The 20,791-nt window shown below is 45.6% G+C and overlaps 1 protein-coding gene across 1 annotated transcript; it reads right to left on the bottom strand.

Moving 5' to 3' along the window:
* Positions 1–18,097: 18,097 nt before the first annotated feature.
* LOC311521463 (uncharacterized protein) lies at positions 18,098–20,468 on the bottom strand (the record flags this gene model as incomplete). The annotated part of the gene is made up of 2 exons (XM_084629797.1): positions 18,098–18,439; positions 20,219–20,468. The coding sequence occupies 2 exons, from the start codon at positions 20,466–20,468 to the stop codon at positions 18,162–18,164; spliced, it is 528 nt and encodes a 175-aa protein (XP_084485923.1). The 3' UTR covers positions 18,098–18,161.
* Between the last annotated feature and the right edge of the window lie 323 nt (positions 20,469–20,791).

Here is a 20,791-nt window from a genome sequence, read left to right as displayed (position 1 = left end):
CTCACTTCATCGGATGCATTCAGTGGAAAATACAGTGAGGAGATTTATATACACAGTCTGTATTCGCAAAAAGAAAAGGAGTACTTGTGGCACCTTATCTCCTCACTGTAGTTTCCACTGCATGCATCCGATGAAGTGAGCTGTAGCTCACGAAAGCTTATGCTCAAATAAATTGGTTAGTCTCTAAGGTGCCACAAGTACTCCTTTTCTTTTTAAGAGATTTAGAAATCCTTGTGCCTGGAATTAGTGCACAGAACAGTAGCATTGGCACCAGTGTGTGAAAACAATGGCAGCCCCATGAACATCAGAGAGGGGCAAAATTGGAGCACTCCGCATATTAACAAAACAGGATCCAAAATAAATAACAGAGAGGAGATGCTTTAAATAAAGAGGAACCTAACAGGGTTCTCACAGTTTGTCCCCTACTCCCATTCTGCAAGCAATGCTGAATAGGATTGCCCTGTTTGGTCACACACTCTCTCCAGAAGCTTATGTATTCAAGTGTTGCAAGTGTCAAGAGGTGCCTCATTTGTCTCCTCACTCTAGTTACATTCCAGCTGCCAAAAAAGTGATGATGGCATAGGAGAATTCAGGCACTGAAGATTTCATCCAGTCACACTGCCCACACCCCCTGGAAGAGCAGATGGAAAACATGTACATTTAACATTTACTTCACACACTTTTACCTAAGATTAGAAACCCCCTCTTGCATCCCACCCCATTGCCAACATCCCTGCAAACAAGGAGAGTTGGAATCCCATATCCTGCTTGGATTAGCCTTGGGAAGGGAATAAGGGTGGGAAAAGGGTTCCCCACCTCTTATAAAATGGCACCCACATCTGGCTTCATGTTAATACTTAACAAAAGCCTCAGATTAAAAAAACAAATATCACCATTAGATCATCACCTACTGATTGTTATCTGACAGATAGGCTGCTGCTGCAGCAAAACAGAGACACATACGCAACACCTAATTCTACAACAACTGCTTGTGGCCAACTAGCAGCTCAGTTTGTGGGAGCATATTTCATCCTGAAAACAGGAGAGTCCTGTTTGACTAAGCACAGCAATTCCCACATGATGATAAACCAGTAGAGATGGTAACCCTTCTCTGTTTTATGCCTGTATTAATATTGGGTTTCAGTCATCATTTCAAATACTTCCTTTAAATTAAAGGAACTTGAAGTGTGGAAACTGAGGAACAGTTAATGTTTTGCTTTCTTTGCTCTAGACCCTCAGGATTTGTGGCTTTTTGTTGAGTTTCCCTTCCTATCTAAGTTTGATCCCATGCAGGTGCCTGATCTCACTGCCAGAAAGTTGTGTGTAAACACAGGCTTCTCTCAGTCTCTTCCTACTAACTCTTTGGTGACAGCACCATCATGTTTGAAATACCAAGACTCAAATTTCAGCAGAATCATCTTAGCCTGCATCTTTCCAAGGTCAATAAATCAAGTTCCACGTAATCTATTACTAGCCGTGCAAGTCTTCAGATAAGACATCAACAGATGAGGATCTTGGAAGCCGGAGTAAACATTATGAATTTGATTTTTAGCCTAGCCTTCACCAGTCCTCTATCTTTTGTCCTGCAATTCTGCAGCCACAATTTTGGAACTACAATTATTGGCACTGACTAGTCAGTGTAACTGACTGACGCTCAGCCAGGGCTCGGTTGTAGTCTCATTGATCTCTTGTCCCTGTGTCCCATACAGGAGCGCTATTCAGTGCTTAATTTGTAATGAAAGAATTGCCAGGGATCAAGCAATTAGGTACTGGGACTCAAGCTATTTGTTTACATTTATAACTGAACCAGCAAGCCCAAAGGTGTCAGGACTATGAACTGCCAAGCCTAGAGGTCCCAGGGCTAAGCCCTGACAAGAATTAAGGACTGGCCCTACTTCTGGGCAATCTAACCGTTCCCAGCAGGCATTCCATTCACTCTCAGGGTCTTGTCAGAGTCCAACTACAGTTCACTTGTCTGTAGTCCCAAGATCCCACCATTGGTCACTGGCAGGAAGCAGTCCTCCAGGACCCCTTGCCCTTATCAAGCTCAGAAGTGTCACTCTACCCCAACCAAAAGTGGGGGAAGGGAAAGGAAATGCTGTCCTTGGGCTGAGCTCCCCTTTGTTATTCAAGTCCACTAGCAGTCCCTGGCAGCTTTCCTGTTCTTGGGGAAACTCCCCCAGCCCCCTTTTTCACCATTTTAAGCTTCCCCTTTCCAGGTGCAGCATGTTCTGCAGGTGCACCTACCTGGCACTGCCAGCAAGCAGGAATGCTCATTAGCCTTTCTGCCAGCGTGGGATGGGTGTGTCCCCCATCATCTTCAGCTCTCCTAGACATCTAAGCCCTAACTGTGCTTGCATATCAAAGATTTAGACATGTAATCTATACTGGGAGTGAGCACAATTGACGCTGCAAAATTATTTGTTCCCACAATCTGAAAGCACAAAAAAGAGATGCCAATATCTGAAAATCTGCTAAAGATCCCATTTTGTCAGTTCAAATCAACCGCAGAGTGATAGCTGACTAATGACTGTTTGGTGCCCTATATAGACTGTTAGTGGTGGATCTCAGTCTAGATGCTAACCATAGGAGATCCTGTTACAAGTCTTAGCAGAGAGTTCGCCAGCTAAATAGGTCTCCAGACTAAGGTGGTGCCTACAGACACTAACCTGTTCTGTGTGCGTAAAGAATTTAAAGATGTCAGGACTATCAATTTAATGCTCTTCATCAGCCTTCAGTTCACTGACACATCATATATAAACACCCAGATAATTTTTGTGCAAGGAAAGAAGCATAAGTGTCTAAATGGGAGTTTTATCCATATATTTTAACCAGGAATTATGCTATTTCTGTCCTTGCTACAAATTGCTAAGTACTCTACTCACAACATGTCTGAAGATTAATTCAAATCTACAAGCAACAGTATGAGCTGTCATCACTGAATGGGTCTCCTATAAATAAGCACATTTAGAAAGATAATTATATACATAGATGATAGCACAGGCTGAAGAGTGAGCTGGTAACATGCATAAGGGAGACCCTGGAAAGGAGTCAGAAATTCCTGCTTCAAGAGCAATTAGTGAAAAGTCTGAGATAGGAAACTTAGTATTGTTACATATGACGTTTGCTTGTCAGAACCAGCTGCACACAGATGTCAGTCATCTAATGAAGCCAATGATGTTAGAAATGCTCCGTAATGGAAAGAAAGTAGCAAACCTTCCCAAAAGTGACCTGGGGATTTATCTACACAGACAGATTACAAGCTATCATACTGTTCCAATTGGTTAAATCTCCTGGGTCAGCGTGAAATCACTTGCGGGGAAGGGATGGGAATATTCCCAACCCCTATCCACCCTTATGTATAGTTGTGAAGAGTTTGCTAAATGCACTGTGCATTTTATTTCCACCTTCCTCTGGTTCAGGGGTTCTCAAACTTCATTGCGCTCTGACTCCCTTCTGACAACTAAAATTACTACATGACCCTGTGGGGTGGGGCGGGGGGACCAATGTCTGAGCCCACCTGAGCCCCGCCACCTTTTACAGGGGTACCAAAGCCAAAGCCCAAGGGCTTCAGCCCCGGGCAGTGAGGCTCGAGCTTTGGCCTCAGGCCAGAGCAAGTCTAATGCCAGCCCTGGTGACCCCATTAAAATGGGGTCTCAACCCACAGTTTGAGAACCACTGCTCTAGTTCATCAGCCACAAACCCCTGCTGAGACAGGACACAGAGATGAAGGATGGCCTTTTGATTAAGGCACTAGACTAGAAACAGGAGATCTGGGTTCAACTACTAGTTCTTCTGGAGAATCCTTGTGTGACCCTGGTCTTTCTGTGCCTCAGTTTCCCCATCTCTAACATGGGGATAACAATATTTTCCTAGACGGTGGGGACTTTGTAAGGATAAAATCATCTATCTTTGTGAAGTGATCTGATACTATGGGGATGGGAGCCATAAGAGTACCTAGACAGACTATTGACCTAATTTGGTCTATACCATACTCATATTTACAAAGACCTTAATGATAAAAAGCATTCTAAATTACTTGTATTCGTCATGAATATTTATACAAAGCCAAAGCTCTGGTGACGGAGAAAAGCCCTTTTTATTGCTTTGGTGGTAAAGGAGGTAAGAAGTATTTTCCCAATGTATGAAGGAGAATGAAACACAAGAATGTAAGCCTATTAATAAATAAATGAGGATGAAATCAATGAGCATTCTAAAATACCTGAACCTCTGACAATTATTTCTGAAATGTCACACTACCAGAGCATTTCTGAAAAAAATATTAATTGCAGAACCAAAAGGAAAGAACAATCCTAGCAATTATCATCTAATAATTGCTAAACACTGAGGATGGAGTGGAGGTCAAGGATAATCTAGACAAGGCCCTATATCTAAACAAATACTTTGCCTCAGTCTTTAATAAGGCTAAAGAGGATCTTAGGGATAATGGTAGCATGACAAATGGGAAGGAGGATATGGAGGTAGATATTACCATATCTAAGGTAGAAGCGAAACTCGAACAGCTTAGTGGGATTAAATTGGCGGTCCCAGATAATCTTCATCCAAGAATACTAAAGGAATTGGTACACGAAATTGCAAGCTCATCAGCAAGAATTTTTAATGAATCTGTAAACTCAGGGGTTGTACCGTATAATTGGAGAATTGCTAACATAGTTCCTATTTTTAAGAAAGGGAAAAAAGGTGATCCGGGTAACTACAGGCCTGTTAGTTTGACACCTGTAGTATGCAATGTCTTGGAAAAAATTTTGAAGGAGAAAGTAGTTAAGGACATTGAGGTCAATGGTAAATGGGACAAAATACAACATGGTTTTACAAAAGGTAGATCATGCCAAACCAACCTGATCTCCTTCTTTGAGAAGGAAACAGATTTTTTAGACAAAGGAAACACAGTGGATCTAATTTACCTAGATTTCAGTAAGGTGTTTGATACCGTGCCACATGGGGAATTATTAGTTAAATTGGAAAAGATGGGGATCAATACAAAAACTGAAAGGTGGATAAGGAATTGGTTAACAGGGAGACTACAGCGGGTCCAACTGAAAGGTGAACTGTCAGGCTGGAGGAAGGTTACCAGTGGAGTTCCTCCGGGATCAGTTTTGGGACCAATCTTATTTAATCTTTTTATTACTGACCTTGGCACAAAAAGTGGGAGTGTGCTAATAAAGTTTGCGGATGATACAAAGCTGGGAGGTATTGCCAATTTAGAGAAGGACCAGGATATTATACAGGAGGATGTGGATGACCTTGTAAACTGGAGTAATAGTAATAGGATGAAATTTAATAGTGAGAAGTGTAAGGTTATGCATTTAGGGATTAATAAGAATTTTAGTTATAAGCTGGGGACACATCAATTAGAAGTAACGGAGGAAGAGAAGGACCTTGGAGTATTGGTTGATCATAGGATGACTATGAGCCGCCAATGTGATATGGCCGTGAAAAAAGCTAATGCAGTCTTGGGATGCATTAGGCGAGGTATTTCCAGTAGAGATAAGGAGGTTTTAGTACCATTATACAAGGCACTGGTGAGACCTCACCTGGAATACTGTGTGCAGTTCTGGTCTCCCATGTTTAAGAAGGATGAATTCAAATTGGAACAGGTACAGAGAAGGGCTACTAGGATGATCCAAGGAATGGAAAACTTGTCTTATGAAAGGAGACTCAGGAGCTTGGCTTGTTTAGCCTAACTAAAAGAAGGTTGAGGGGAGATATGATTGCTGTCTATAAATATATCAGAGGGATAAATACCAGCGAGGGAGAGGAATTATTTAAGCTCAGTACCAATGTGGACACAAGAACAAATGGATATAAACTGGTCATTGGGAAGTTTAGACTTGAAATTAGATGAAGGTTTCTAACCATCAGAGGAGTGAAGTTTTGGACTAGCCTTCCAAGGGAAGCAGTGGGAGCAAAAGACCTATCTGGCTTTAAGATTAAACTCGATAAGTTCATGGAGGAGATGGTATGATGGGATAACATGATTTTGGTAATTAAGTGATCTTTAAATATTCATGGTAAATAGGCCTAATGGCCTGTGATGGGATGTTAGATGGGGTGGGATCTGAGTTACTACAGAAAATTCTTTCCTGGGTATCTGACTGGTGAATCTTGCCCATATGCTCAGGGTTTAGCTGATCGCCATATTTGGGGTCGGGAAGGAATTTTCCTCCAGGGCAGATTGGCAGAGGCCCTGGAGGATTTTCACGTTCCTCTGTAGCATGAGGCACGGGTCACTTGCTGGAGGATTCTCTGCTCCTTGAAGTCTTTAAACCACGATTGGAGGACTTCAATAGTTCAGACATAGGTGAGAGGTTTTTCGCAGGAGTGGGTGGGTGAGATTCTGTGGCCTGCGTTGTGCAGGAGGTTGGACTAGATGATCATAATGGTCCCTTCTGACCTTAGTATCTATGAATCTGTTTAATTTAATTTTAGGCTCTAACAAAAACAATAATCTTCAGTCACCCTTAATAAAACCTGCCAAAATTATTTCAGTCAAATTTAAAGAAAACAAGGACTGTCTCACACTCAGAGGTCCTATATTTCAGCCTAGGCTGAATTTGTATGAATGAACACTTAAAAATTGGAAGTTTGAATGGAGACCGGGAAACACACACTTTATATAAGGGAGGGGGGGGGGTTGAAGAAAACTTCCATATCTGGAACATCTGTTCTAGGCACTGGGGACCTGTTCCATTATTTTAAACAACGCAGTATCAACAATTACACTCCATAATGACAACCCATACAACCACAGTTAATTCACACTCTAACTCCGTTATGCTGCAATCCCTTTCATGAAAATCCCACCCTCATCCCATTCTGTTCCTCAGATGTCCACAAAAAAAGAGAGCTGCACCACTTGTCTGCAGGAGTAGCAATCAGGCCCTGGTGGGCTGCGGTGTGGGGAGTGCATTCCAGAACTGATGGGTCTTCACGAAGCACCTCAACATATAAGGCCTCTGTTATAATAAGTAGTCTTATAAAGTAATGCCTGGGCTGGGGTTGGGGGAGCAAAGTTTTCTTTTTTAATGGCCGATATTAATGAGTCACCAATTCAAAGTGGTTAAAGAAAAATCTCTTTCCCAATTTCCTGAACATCAGTGAATGAAAAATATCAGCCAGACAACACATTGCTTTCTTTTAAGAACTAACCACAGAACCCAAAGAACTTTAAAAAGAAAGAAAAAAACAATACAACTAGCAACAGTATCTAGGGATGATACACCAGACAGACATGTGATGGGCCAGCACATGCGTCATGCATGCAAAATGGACACATTTCAGGGATTTCCCTTTTTCCAAAACTATTTTTGTAGGTTATGATTAACCTAAAGTCCTCTAGAGATTTTTTTTTTTCATTTAAACTATTCCAGATGTAAAATGTGGTTTTCATTAAAAACTTCTGTGATCCTCCTATTTAATAAGACCAGTTCTTTAGGTGATAGAGTTCTTTCAATATGTGGTTAAGTGTAAACATGCAATGCCAGATTCTCAGCTGGAGTCAATGGAGTTATGGCAATTAACCCCAGCTTAGGCTCTGGCCCACTATGTCAGGTTCTAGTAAATATACAAGAATGCACAATGGAGGGAATGCCTTTTAACGTAATGGAGGAGAAACCATGTTATTTACTTGAGCAAGTAAAAAAAAAAAAAGAAGTCACCACTGTAAAAGATAAACACTAAGCCCTGGTGTACACTAGGAGTTGAGGTCGAATTTAGCAGCGTTAAATCAATTTAACCCTGCACCCGTCCACACGACGAAGCCCTTTTTTTCGACTTAAAAGGCTCTTAAAATCGATTTCCTTACTCAACCCCCGACAAGAGGATTAGCGCTGAAATCGGCCTTGCTGGGTTGAATTTGGGGTACTGTGGATGCAATTAGACGGTATTGGGCTCTGTGAGCTATCCCAGAGTGCTCCATTGTGACCACTCTGGACAGCACTCTCAACTCAGATGCACTGGCCAGATAGACAGGAAAAGGCCCGCGAACTTTTGAATTTCAATTTCCTGTTTGGCCAGCGTGGCAAGCTGCAGGTGACCATGCAGAACTCATCAGCAGAGGTGACCATGGAGTCCCAGAATCGCAAAAGAGCTCCAGCATGGACCGAACAGGAGGTACGGGATCTGATCGCTGTATGGGGAGAGGAATCCGTGCTATCAGAACTCCGTTCCAGTTTTCAAAATGCCAAAACCTTTGTCAAAATCTCCCAGGGCATGAAGGACAGAGGCCATAACAGGGACCTGAGCAGTGCTGCGTGAAACTTAAGGAGCTGAGGCAAGCCTACCAGAAAACCAAAGAGGAGAACAGCCGCTCCAGGTCAGAGCCCCAAACATGCCGCTTTTATGATGAGCTGCATGCCATTTTAGGGGGTTAGCAACCACTACCCCAGCCATGTTGTTTGACTCCTTCAATGGAGATACAGGCAACACGGAAGCAGGTTTTGGGGATGAGGAAGATGATGATGATGAGGTTGTAGATAGCTCACAGCAAGCAAGCGGAGAAACCGGTTTTCCCAACAGCCAGGAACTGTTTCTCACCCTGGACGTGGAGCCAGTACCCCCCCGAACCCATCCAAGGCTCCCTCCTGGACCCGCCAGGTGGAGAAGGGACCTCTGGTGAGTGTACCTTTTAAAATAGTATACATGGTTTAAAAGCAACCATGTTTAATGATTAATTTGCCCTGGCATTCGTGGCTCTCCTGGATGTACTCCCAAAGCCTTTGCAAAAGGTCTGGGGAGGGCAACCTTATTCCATCCACCATGGTAGGACACTTTACCACTCCAGGCCAGTAACACATACTCGGGAATCATTGTAGAACAAAGTATTGCAGTGTATGTTTGCTGGCGTTCAACAACATCCGTTCTTTATCTCTCTGTGTTATCCTCAGGAGAGTGATATCATTCACGGTCACCTGGTTGAAATAGGGTGCTTTTCTTAAGGGGACATGCAGAGGTGCCCATTCCTGCTGGGCTGTTTGCCTGTGGCTGAACAGAAATGTTCCCCACTGTTAGCCATGGGGAGGGGGGAAGGGCTAGCCATGTGCTGGGGGGAGGAAAAATGCGACCTTGGAACGAAAGCACATGTGCTGTGTATGTAATGTTAACAGCAAGGTTTACCATGAAAGAGTGTACCCATTGCTCTATAAAATGTGTCTTTTTAAATACCACTGTCCCTTTTTTTTCTCCACCAGCTGCATGTGTTTCAAGGATCACAGGATCTTCTCCTTCCCAGAGGCTAGCGAAGATCAGAAGGCAAAAAAAAACGCACTCGCGATGAAATGTTCTCTCAGCTCATGCTGTCCTCCCACACTGACAGAGCACAGACGAATGCGTGGAGGCAGACAATGTCAGAGTGCAGGAAAGCACAAAATCACCGGGAGGAGAGGTGGCGGGCTGAAGAGAGGGCTGAAGCTGAAAGGTGGAGGCAGCGTGATGAGAGGAGGCAGGATTCAATGCTGAGGCTGCTGGAGGATCAAACTAATATGCTCCAGCGTATGGTTGAGCTGCAGGAAAGGCAGCAGGAGCACAGACCGCCGCTACAGCCCCTGTGTAACCAGTTGTCCTCCTCCCCAAGTTCCATAGCCTCCTCACCCAGACACCCAAGAATGCGGTGGGGGGGCCTCTGGCCACCCAGCCACTCCACCCCAGAGGATTGCCCAAAAAAAGAAGGCTGACATTCAATAAGTTTTAAAGTTTTAAACTTTTAAAGTGCTGTGTGGCCTTGTCCTTCCCTCCTCCACTACCCCTCCCGGGCTACCTTGGCAGTTATCCCCCTATTTGTGTGATGAATGAATAAAGAATGCATGAATGTGAAGCAACAATGACTTTATTGCCTCTGCAAGCAGTGACCGAAGGGAGGAGGGGAGGGTGGTTAGCTTACAGGGAAGTAGAGTGAACCAAGGGACGGGGGGTTTCATCAAGGAGAAACAAACAGAACTTTCACACCGTAGCCTGGCCAGTCATGAAACTGGTTTTCAAAGCTTCTCTGATGCGCACCGCGCCCTCCTGTGCTCTTCTAACCGCCCTGGTGTCTGGCTGCGCGTAACCAGCAGCCAGGCGATTTGCCTCAACCTCCCACCCCGCCATAAACGTCTCCCCGTTACTCTCACAGATATTGTGGAGCACACAGCAAGCAGTAATAACAGTGGGAATATTGGTTTCGCTGAGGTCTAAGCGAGTCAGTAAACTGCGCCAGCGCACCTTTAAACGTCCAAATGCACATTCTACTACCATTCTGCACTTGCTCAGCCTGTAGTTGAACAGCTCCTGACCACTGTCCAGGCTGCCTGTGTACGGCTTCATGAGCCATGGCATTAAGGGGTAGGCTGGGTCCCCAAGGATACATATAGGCATTTCAACATCCCCAACGGTTATTTTCTGGTCTAGGAATAAAGTCCCTTCCTGCAGCTTTTGAAACAGACCAGAGTTCCTGAAGATGTGAGCATCATGCACCTTTCCCGGCCATCCCACGTTGATGTTGGTGAAACGTCCCTTGTGATCCACCAGAGCTTGCAGCACTATTGAAAAGTACCCCTTGCGGTTTATGTACTCGCCGGCTTGGTGCTCCGGTGCCAGGACAGGGATATGGGTTCCGTCTATGGCCCCACCACAGTTAGGGAATCCCATTGCAGCAAAGCCATCCACTATGACCTGCACATTTCCCAGGGTCACTACCCTTGATATCAGCAGATCTTTGATTGTGTGGGCTACTTGCATCACAGCAGCCCCCACAGTAGATTTGCCCACTCCAAATTGATTCCTGACTGACTGGTAGCTGTCTGGTGTTGCAAGCTTCCACAGGGCTATCGCCACTCGCTTCTCAACTGTGAGGGCTGCTCTCATCTTGGTATTCATGCGCCTCAGGGCAGGGGAAAGCAAGTCACAAAGTTCCATGAAAGTGCCCTTACGCATGTGAAAGTTTCGAAGCCACTGGGAATCGTCCCAGACCTGCAACACTATGCGGTCTCACCAGTCTGTGCTTGTTTCCCGAGCCCAGAATTGGCGTTCCACCACATGAGCCTGCCCCGTTAGCACCATGATGCCTACATTGCCAGGGCCCGTGCTTTGAGAGAAGTCTGTGTCCATGTCCTCCTCACTCTCGTCACCATGCTGACGTTGCCCGGTTTCGCTTTGCCAAGTTCTGGTGCTGCATATACTGCTGGATAAAGCACATGGTGTTTAATGTGCTCCTAATTGCCAAAGTGATCTGAGCAGGCTCCATGCTTGCCGTGGTATGGCGTCTGCACAGGTAACTCAAGAAAAAAGGTGCAAAATGATTGTCTGCCCTTGCTTTCACAGAAAGAGGGAGGGAAGGGGAGCCTGACGATATGTACCCAGAAACACCCACAACAATGTTTTAGCCCCATCAGGCACTGGGATTTCTACCCAGAATTCAAATGGGCGGCGGAGACTGTGGGAACTGTGGGATAGCTACCCACAGTGCAACGCTCCAGAAGTCGACGGTTGCCTCGGTACTGTGGACACACTCCGCCGACTACATACACTTAGAACATTTGTGTGGGGACACACAGAATCAATCATAGAATATCAGAGTTGGAAGGGACCTCAGGAGGTCATCTAGTCCAACCCCCTGCTCAAAAGCAGGACCAATCCCCAATTAAATCATCCCAGCCAGGGCTTTGTCAGGCCTGACCTTAAAAACTTCTAAGGAAGGAGATTCTACCACCTCCCTAGGTAACGCATTCCAGTGTTTCACCACCCTCCTAGTGAAAAAGTTTTTCCTAATATCCAACCTAAACCTCCCCCACTGCAACTTGAGACCATTACTCCTTGTCCTGTCATCCGCTACCACTGAGAATAGTCTAGATCCATCCTCTTTGGAACCACCTTTCAGGTAGTTGAAAGCAGCTATCAAATCTCCCCTCATTCTTCTCTTCTGTAGACTAAACAATCCCAGTTCCCTCAGCCTCTCCTCATAACTCATGTGTTCCAGTCCCCTAATCATTTTTGTTGCCCTCCACTGGACTCTCTCCAATTTTTCCACATCCTTCTTGTCGTGTGAGGCCGTAAACTGGACACAGTACTCCAGATGAGGCCTCACCAATGTCGAATAGAGGGGAACGATCACGTCCCTCGATCTGCTGGCTATGCCCCTACTTATATATCCCAAAATGTCATTGGCCTTCTTGGCAACAAGGGCACACTGCTGACTCATATCCATCTTCTTGTCCACTGTAACCCCTAGGTCCTTTTCTGCAGAACTGCTGCCTAGTCATTCGGTCCCCAGTCTGTAGCGGTGCATTGGATTCTTCCGTCCTAAGTGCAGTACTCTGCACTTGTCCTTGTTGAACCTCATCAGATTTCTTTTGGCCCAATCTTCCAATTTGTCTAGGTCCCTCTGTATCCTATCCCTACCCTCCAGCATATCTACCACTCCTCCCAGTTTAGTGTCGTCTGCAAACTTGCTAAGGGTGCAATCCACACCATCTTCCAGATCATTAATGAAGATATTGAACAAAACCGGCCCCAGGACTGACTCTTGGGGCACTCCGCTTGATACCGGCTGCCAACTAGACATGGAGCCATTGATCACTACCCGCTGAGCCCGACAATCTAGCCAATTTTCTACCCACCTTATAGTGCATTCATCCAGCCCATACTTCTTTAACTTGCTGACAAGAATACTGTGGGAGATAGTGTCAAAAGCTTTGCTAAAGTCAAGAAACACCACGTCCACTGCTTTCCCTTCATCCACAGAACCAGTTATCTTGTCATAGAAGGCAATTAGATTAGTCAGGCATGACTTGCCCTCGACTGTATAAAAACACTTTCTACAAAACCGACTTCTATAAATGCGACCTAATTTTGTAGTGTAGACGATCATAATCTTATTTCCCATAAACTCAGATCATGAAGAGGACTAAATTCTGCTAGCTAGATGCTACAGTGATGGGTGTTTTAGAAATTTGTAATTATTTACACTGTCGTATTACACAAAGCTTTTTACAAACTGATCTGCAAAACTATAATTAATATGCAAGTTTCTGTTTGCTGTTACTAAAGTGCATCGAACTCTGGTGTGGAGCATGGCAGCTGTTGAACAGCATGCAGTAACACTGCACTGCACAAGAAGTTGAGGCAATTGAAATCGATACTGCTGAGGGAATTTTTTTGTAAGCAAAATGCAGTTAGTCAAATTGATAGTTTTCCCATCATTGTGTTTACTGCACAGCTTTTTTCCCAATTCCTCTACTATATTCCACTGTTCTACTGTGACTCATCTGGCTGGGCTTCAGGCACAGGGTTAAGTGCCATTTGTTATGTTATATCGTAAAGTTGTGGAAACTATTCAGGCACCAACTTGAGCTTTGCAACACGAGTGAGCCAATCCTCTCCTTCAGATGGGGCAACACTGAAATATTGTTCAGATGTCTGACTTGGATAAAGCTTAAAATGAACATTTGAAGTATGCCTGGTTTAATCATTCATGGAAAGTACTGCACGAAAATGCCATTATTAAAAGTGCAGAAAAGCCAGAGAGAGTTATAATTAGAGTTGCTGTGAATGAAAGCTCATGAGTTTTAATACAAACCCTCACATATTTCACCCACAGGCATGCAGTTTATTATAAAGGCACAGGGAGCATTAGGAAGAAAAGGAGGACTTGTGGCACCTTAGACACTAACAAATTTATTAGAGCATAAGCTTTCATGAGCTACAGCTCACAAATAAGGCAGGGAGGGGAGAGAGAGAGAGAACACAGAGGGAGTGGAGAAATGATGAGAAAAGAAAAGTGGGAAAGATGAGACAAATGTAGGAAGTGAGACAGAAAACTGTGAATGTGAGAGTAAGGCCATGTCTACACTACAAAGTTAAGTCGACATGTAAATCAACATTGAGCCTCCGATTTAAACCAGTCAATCTTGCATGTTCACACTACGCTCGTGTCATAGAATCATAGAATATCAGGGTTGGAAGGGACCTCAGGAGGTCATGTAGTCCAACCCCCTGCTCAAAGCAGGACCAATCCCCAATTTTTGCCCCAGCTCCCTAAACGGCCCCCTCAAGGATTGAACTCACAACCCTGGGTTTAGCAGGCCAATGCTCAAACCACTGAGCTATCCCTCCCCTGTTAGTGTCAGCGGAGTGCATCCTCACTAACAGGGCTTGTATTGACACATGGAGCATTGTATTGACACACGTAGCCAAGTGGAATGTTGGGTTGGGCTTGCAATGCCTTCTGGGACCAAAACATTGGCGCGGGTGGTTATGGGAACATTGTGTTAGCCTCCTATGATGCACTTACCTCCCTTCATCCCTCCCTAAAATCAACAGAAAACAAACCAAGCCTTTTTCGTGCCTTTTTACATAAGCCTGGGTTACACCATAGCATGATATGCATGGATCCCGCTCAGCTATACACTGTTGTTGTGAACTTTACACACACCTCGTGCCTTATCCTGCAGTATTTAGACAGCTGATACAGGAGTCGCTGTGTGGAACAATGCGATGCTATGCAAGCAGCCCTGCTGGAAGACATAGAGCGGAGCAATTTGCAGATGCTGGCGACAGTCATTCATCACTTTGACACAATTGGTCACCGTTTCTGGCCCCAGGAAACAAGCACTGACTGGGTGGAACCACATTGTTATGCAGCTATGGGATGACGAGCAGTGGCTGCAGAACTTTTGAATGCATAAGGCCACTTTCCAGGAAGCAGTGGATGCATTGTTTCTTGACTTTAGCGAAGCTTCTGACACGGTCTCCCACCGTATTCTTGTCAGCAAGTTAAAGAAGTATGGGCTGGATGAATGCACTATAAGGTGGGTAGAAAGTTGGCTAGATTGTCGGTCTCAACGGGTAGTGATCAATAGCTCCATGTCTAATTGGCAGCCGGTGTCAAGTAGAGTGCCCCAGGGGTCGGTCCTGGGGCTGGTTTTGTTCAATATCTTCATTAATGATCTGGAGGATGGTGTGGATTGCACTCTCAGCAAATTTGCGGATGATACTAAACTGGGAGGAGTGGTAGATACGCTGGAGGGGAGGGATAGGATACAGAAGGACCTAGACAAATTGGAGGATTGGACCAAAAGAAATCTGATGAGGTTCAATAAGGATAAGTGCATGGTCCTGCACTTAGGACGGAAGAATCCAATGCACAGCTACAGACTAGGGACCGAATGGCTAGGCAGCAGTTCTGCAGAAAAGGACCTAGGGGTTACAGTGGACAAGAAGATGGATATGAGTCAACAGTGTGCCCTTGCTGCCAAGAAAGCCAATGGCATTTTGGGATATATAAGTAGGGGCATAGCCAGCAGATCGAGGGACGTGATCGTTCCCCTCTATTCGACTTTGGTGAGGCCTCATCTGGAGTACTGTGTCCAGTTTTGGGCCCCACACGACAAGAAGGATGTGGATAAATTGGAGAGAGTCCAGCGAAGGGCAACAAAAATGATTAGGGTCTGGAACACATGACTTATGAGGAGAGGCTGAGGGAACTGGGATTGTTTAGTCTGCAGAAGAGAAGAATGAGGGGGGATTTGATAGCTGCTTTCAACCACCTGAGAGGTGGTTCCAGAGAGGATGGTTCTAGACTAGTCTCAGTGGTAGAAGAGGACAGGACAAGGAGTAATGGTCTCAAGTTGCAGTGGGGGAGGTTTAGGTTGGATATTAGGAAAAACTTTTTCACTAGGAGGGTGGTGAAACACTGGAATGCATTACCTAGGGAGGTGGTAGAATCTCCTTCCTTAGAAGTTTTTAAGGTCAGGCTTGACAAATCCCTGGCTGGGGATGATTTAATTGGGGATTGGTCCTGCTTTGAGCAGGGGGTTGGATTAGATGGCCTCCTGAAGTCCCTTCCAACCCTGATCTTCTATGATTCTATGAACTGTGTAAAGAGCTTTCCCCAGCCCTGAATCATAGAATCATAGAAGATTAGGGTTGGAAGAGACCTCAGGAGGTCATCTAGTCTAACCCCCTGCTCAAAGCAGGTCCAACACCAACTAAATCATCCCAGCCTGGACTTTGTCAATCCTTAAAAATCTCTAAGGATGGAGATTCCACCACCTCCCTAGGTAACCCTTTCCTGTTCTTCACCACCCTCCTAGTGAAATAGTGTTTCCTAATGTCCAACCTAGACCTCCCCCACTGCAACTTGAGACCATTCCTCCTTGTTCTGTCATCTGCCACCACTGAGGACAGCTGAGCTCCATCCTCTTTGGAATCCCGCTTCAGGTAGCTGAAGGCTGCTATCAAATCCCCCCTCACTCTTCTCTTCTGCAGACTAAACAAGACCAGTTCCCTGAGCCTGTCCTCGTAAGTCATGTTCCCCAGCCCCCTGATCATTTTCGTTGCCCTCTGCTGGACTCTCTCCAATTTTCTACATCCTTTCTGTAGTGGGGGGCCCAAAACAGGACGCAATACTCCAGATGTGGCCTCACCAGTGCTGAATAGAGGGGAATAATCACTTCCCTTGAGCTGCTGGCAATGCTCCTACTAATGCAGCCCAATATGCCATTCGCCTTCTTGGCAACAAGGACACACTGCTGACTCATATCCAGCTTCTCATCCACTGTAATCCCCAGGTCCTTTTCTGCAAAACTGCTGTTTAGTCAGTCGGTCCCCAGCCTGTAGCGGTGCATGGGATTCTTCCTTCCTAAGTGCAGGACTCTGCACTTGTCCTTGTTGAACCTCATCAGATTTCTTTTGGCCCAATCCTCCAATTTGTTTAGGTCACTCTGGACCCTATCCCTACCTTCCAGTGTATCTATCTCTCCCCCGAGCTTAGTGTCATCTGCGAACTTGATGAGAGTGCAATCCATCCCATCATCCAGATCATTAATAAAGATGTTGAACAAAACTTGTCCCAGAACCGACCCCTGAAGTGCAGCAATACTCAAATGAGAGCTGCTCTGACAGTGGAGAATCGAGTGGCGATAGCTCTATGGAAGCTTGCAACACCAGACTGCTATCAGTCAGTGGGGCATCAATTTGGAGTGGGTAAATCTTCCATGGGATCTGTTGTGATCCAAGTTTGATGGGCCCAACAGACATCTGATAAGAAGGGTAGTGACCAATGTGAAGGATATAGTGGATGGTTTTGCTGCGATGGGGTTTCCTAACTGTGGTGGGGTGATATATGGAATACATATCCCTATCTTGGCACCAGACCACCTTGCCAAGGAGTACATAAACTGAAAGGGGTACTTCTCAATGGTGTTGCAAGCGCTGGTGGCTCATAGGGGCCGTTTCATCAACATTAACGTGGGATGGTCGGGAAAGGTGCATGACGTGTGCATCTTTAGGAACACAGGGCGGTTCAGAAAGCTGCAAGCACGGACTTGTTGAAATGCCAGTCGTGATCCTGGGAGACCCAACCTACCCCTTGCTCCCATGGCTCATGAAGCCATACACAGGCAGCCTGGACAGCAGTAAGGACCGGTTCAACCATAGGCTGAGCAAGTACAGAATGGTGGTAGAATGTGCCTTTGGACGTTTTAAAGGTCACCAGTGTTGTTTGCTTACTAGGTTAGACCTCAGTGAAAGCAATATCCCCATTGTTATTGTTGCCTGCTGTGTGCTCCATAATATCTGTGAAACAAAAGTGAGAAAAGTTTCCCCCGGGGTGGGGGGTTGATGCAGATTGCCTGGCAGCCAATTTTGAGCAGCCAGACACCAGGGCAATAAGAAGAGCACATCGAGGGGCTCTGCATCTCCATGAGGCTTTGAAAACCAGTTTCAGCAATAAGCCACAGTAATGTGACACTTATCTGTGTTGTTCCTTACCCCTCTGTTGCATTTTCTCCCCTGTAAACTCCGCCCTCACCAACCATCATGTGTTGAATGAATAAAGAGCCTTTTCCCCCTCAACCCGTTAAGTTTTATTATGCACACAAATACACACTGACAGCAAAGAAAAGTAAGATAACCTGGGCTGATAACACTGTGGGAGAGAAACAAGGAAAGCTTGCTTACAGATGCCCTGCAGTACCAATCAAAGGTGCGGGAATGGGCACTTTCTGGTCCTTGTACCCTCCCCTGGTGTTGAGTGCAAGGGCTACCGAACCCCCCCCCCCCCCGCCACGCCTCATAGGACGTTTGGGTGAGGAGAATGTAGAACTGGGCGATGATGGCAGCAGGTTCAGCAAAGGCTGCAGAGGGACTCTAGCATCCAGCTGCCTTTCTTAAACCTCAGCCAGACACCTCAACATGTCTGATTGCTCCTTCATAATCCACAGCATCTCTTTCTCCGTGACATGCTCTTGTTCCCTGCATACTCTCCTGTTATCCCTGTTGATGTCTTCGGACAGTGTATTCCTCCATGCTCTGAGCTCCGTCTTGTCACTCTTGGTGGTGCACATTAACTCATTGAACATGTCTTCCTGAGTCTTCTTTTTCCGCCTTCTCATCTGGGAGAGTTTCTGTCCTGGTGTGGAGGATATGCCAATGGACAAGGTTTCGGCTGCAGGGAATGCAAAGCACAAAGGTAGCATTGACAGTGCATACATTGTTTCTGGTCAAAGGTTAATTAAAACACCCCTCAATATGCTTCTCTGCAAGCCACAACATAATCACAACCGCTGGCTATTGCAAGAGTTGGTTTGCTACTCCAGCTATGGTGAGTAAGGCCACGAGCCATGGGGGAGAGGTCTTGTGCTGCTGCTTTTGTGAAGACTTCCTTGGGATCACATGTTGGAACTTGAGAAAAGTCCCCTTTTCCCTAGTAACCTGGATGGTGCTTGAGGACAGGAACTAGTGTAAAGCCCCCCAAACAATTTGTTTTTTTATAAAAGCGACACCAGATTGGGAGTTAGGGTGTCAAGGTTCCTTCCCCACTCTGAGTTCTAGGGTACAGATGTGGGGACCTGCATGAAAGACCCCCTAAGATTATTCTTACCAGCTTAGATTAAAAACTTCCTCAAGGTACAAATTTTGCCTTGTCCTTGAACCCTATGCTCCCACCACCAAGCATGTTAAACAAAGAACAGGGAAAGAGCCCACTTGGAGACGTCTTCCCCCCAAAATATCCCCCAACCCTACACCCCCTTTCCTGGGGAAGGCTTGATAAAAATCCTCACCAATTTGCATAGGTGAACACAGACCCAAACCCTTGGATCTTAAGAACAATGAAAAAGCAATCAGGGTCTTAAAAGAAGAATTTTAATGAAAGAAAAAGTAAAAGAATCACCTCTGTAAAATCAGGATGGTAAATACCTTACAGGGTAATCAGATTCAAAACATAGAGAATCCCTCTAGGCAAAACCTTAAGTTACAAAAAGACACAAAAACAGGAATATACATTCCATTCAGCACAGCTATTTTACCAGCCATTAAACAAAAGGAAATCTAATGCATTTCTAGCTAGATTACTTACTAACTTAAGGAGTTATGAAGAGCATTCCTGATCTGTTCCAGCATCACACAGGCAGACAGACCCTTTGTTCCTCCCCCCCCCCTCCAGCTTTGAAAGTATCTTGTCTCCTCATTGGTCATTTTGGTCAGGTGCCAGCGAGGTTATCTTCGCTTCTTAACCCTTTACAGGTGAAAGGGTTTTGCCTCTGGCCAGGAGGGATTTTATAGTTCTGTATACAGAAAGGTGGTTACCCTTCCCTTTATATTTATGACAGCGGGGAAGGAAGACAAACAGGAAGCCGCCACTACCCCTGTTTTTTCAATGCTGTGTGCAATACATGGTGATCCCTTCCAACTACAACCACGGCACATTTGGGAAAACGTAGTTGTGTGACCCAGATTTCACCAAACAGGAAACAGATTACTTGTTGAATTGTTTGTGGTTTAAGGGCTAGTATTCAAAACTTCCCCCCATTTTCCCTAGGTGACCCTATGTGATATCACTCTCCTGAGGGTAACAGAGACGGCAAGGGAGCAGATGCTGCAAGTGTCTGGGTACAGACCTGGTTTTTATGCTGCAATGCTGTGTGCTGCAGTGATACCAGCAGAATTAATACTGGAGTGACATGGGAAAATGTTCTACCATGGTGGAACAAATATGGCAGCTCTTCCCAGAAACCTTCTGCAAAGGAGTATCTCCATGAAACCTTCCTACAGAGCTCCATGGAGGATTCCCAGGCCATCCCCGTGCACATAAACTCTCTTTTTCGGAGAGCACCCTCTGCGTAGCTGGAGTGGCCACCAAAACCCACTACACCTACTTTTTTGTTCAGATTAAACATAAAAAATAATAGCATGGAACCCCTACAGTTTGGAAGTGTGTACTCACCAGAGGTGCCTTCCCCGGCCTCACGCTCCGCCACTAACTGGTCCTGTGAAGGGACGGGCTCCAGGGTTAAACACAGTTCTTGGCTGTCGGGGAGAATGGATCCTCCGCTTGCCTGCCTCTCATTCTCCTCCTTCTCCTCTCCCTCATCAACAATGTCCTCCTCATTGTTGCTAGAGGTCGCCCAGGGTTCCTCGAAGGTGTCCACAGAGCGTGATGGAGTTGCTGCCGAGAACCGCAAACAACTTCTCATAGAAGCAGCATGTCTGTGGGCAGAACCAGAGTGACTGTTCACCTCCCTGGTCTTCTGGTACACTTACTGAAGCTCCTTTATTTTCATGTGGCACTGCTGCATGTCCCTGGGGTAGCCCTTCTCCCCCATGCCCCGTGCAATCTTGGCATAGATTTCAGCATTTCTTCTGCTGGATTGGAGCTCTGCCTGCACAGACTCTTCTCCCCACACAGCAATAAGATCCATCACCTCCTGTGTACTCCATGCTGGAGCATCTTTGTGGCATTGAGTCTCCATGATTAGCTGTGCTGGCGAGCTCTCCACGCTGATCAAACAGGAAATGA

This window comes from Lepidochelys olivacea (assembly GCF_965140295.1).
Source record: "Lepidochelys olivacea isolate rLepOli2 genome assembly, chromosome: 6".
NCBI lineage: Eukaryota > Metazoa > Chordata > Testudines > Cheloniidae > Lepidochelys > Lepidochelys olivacea.
Note: the sequence above shows the minus strand (reverse complement) of the source record. Positions and strands in the feature narration are given on the sequence as shown.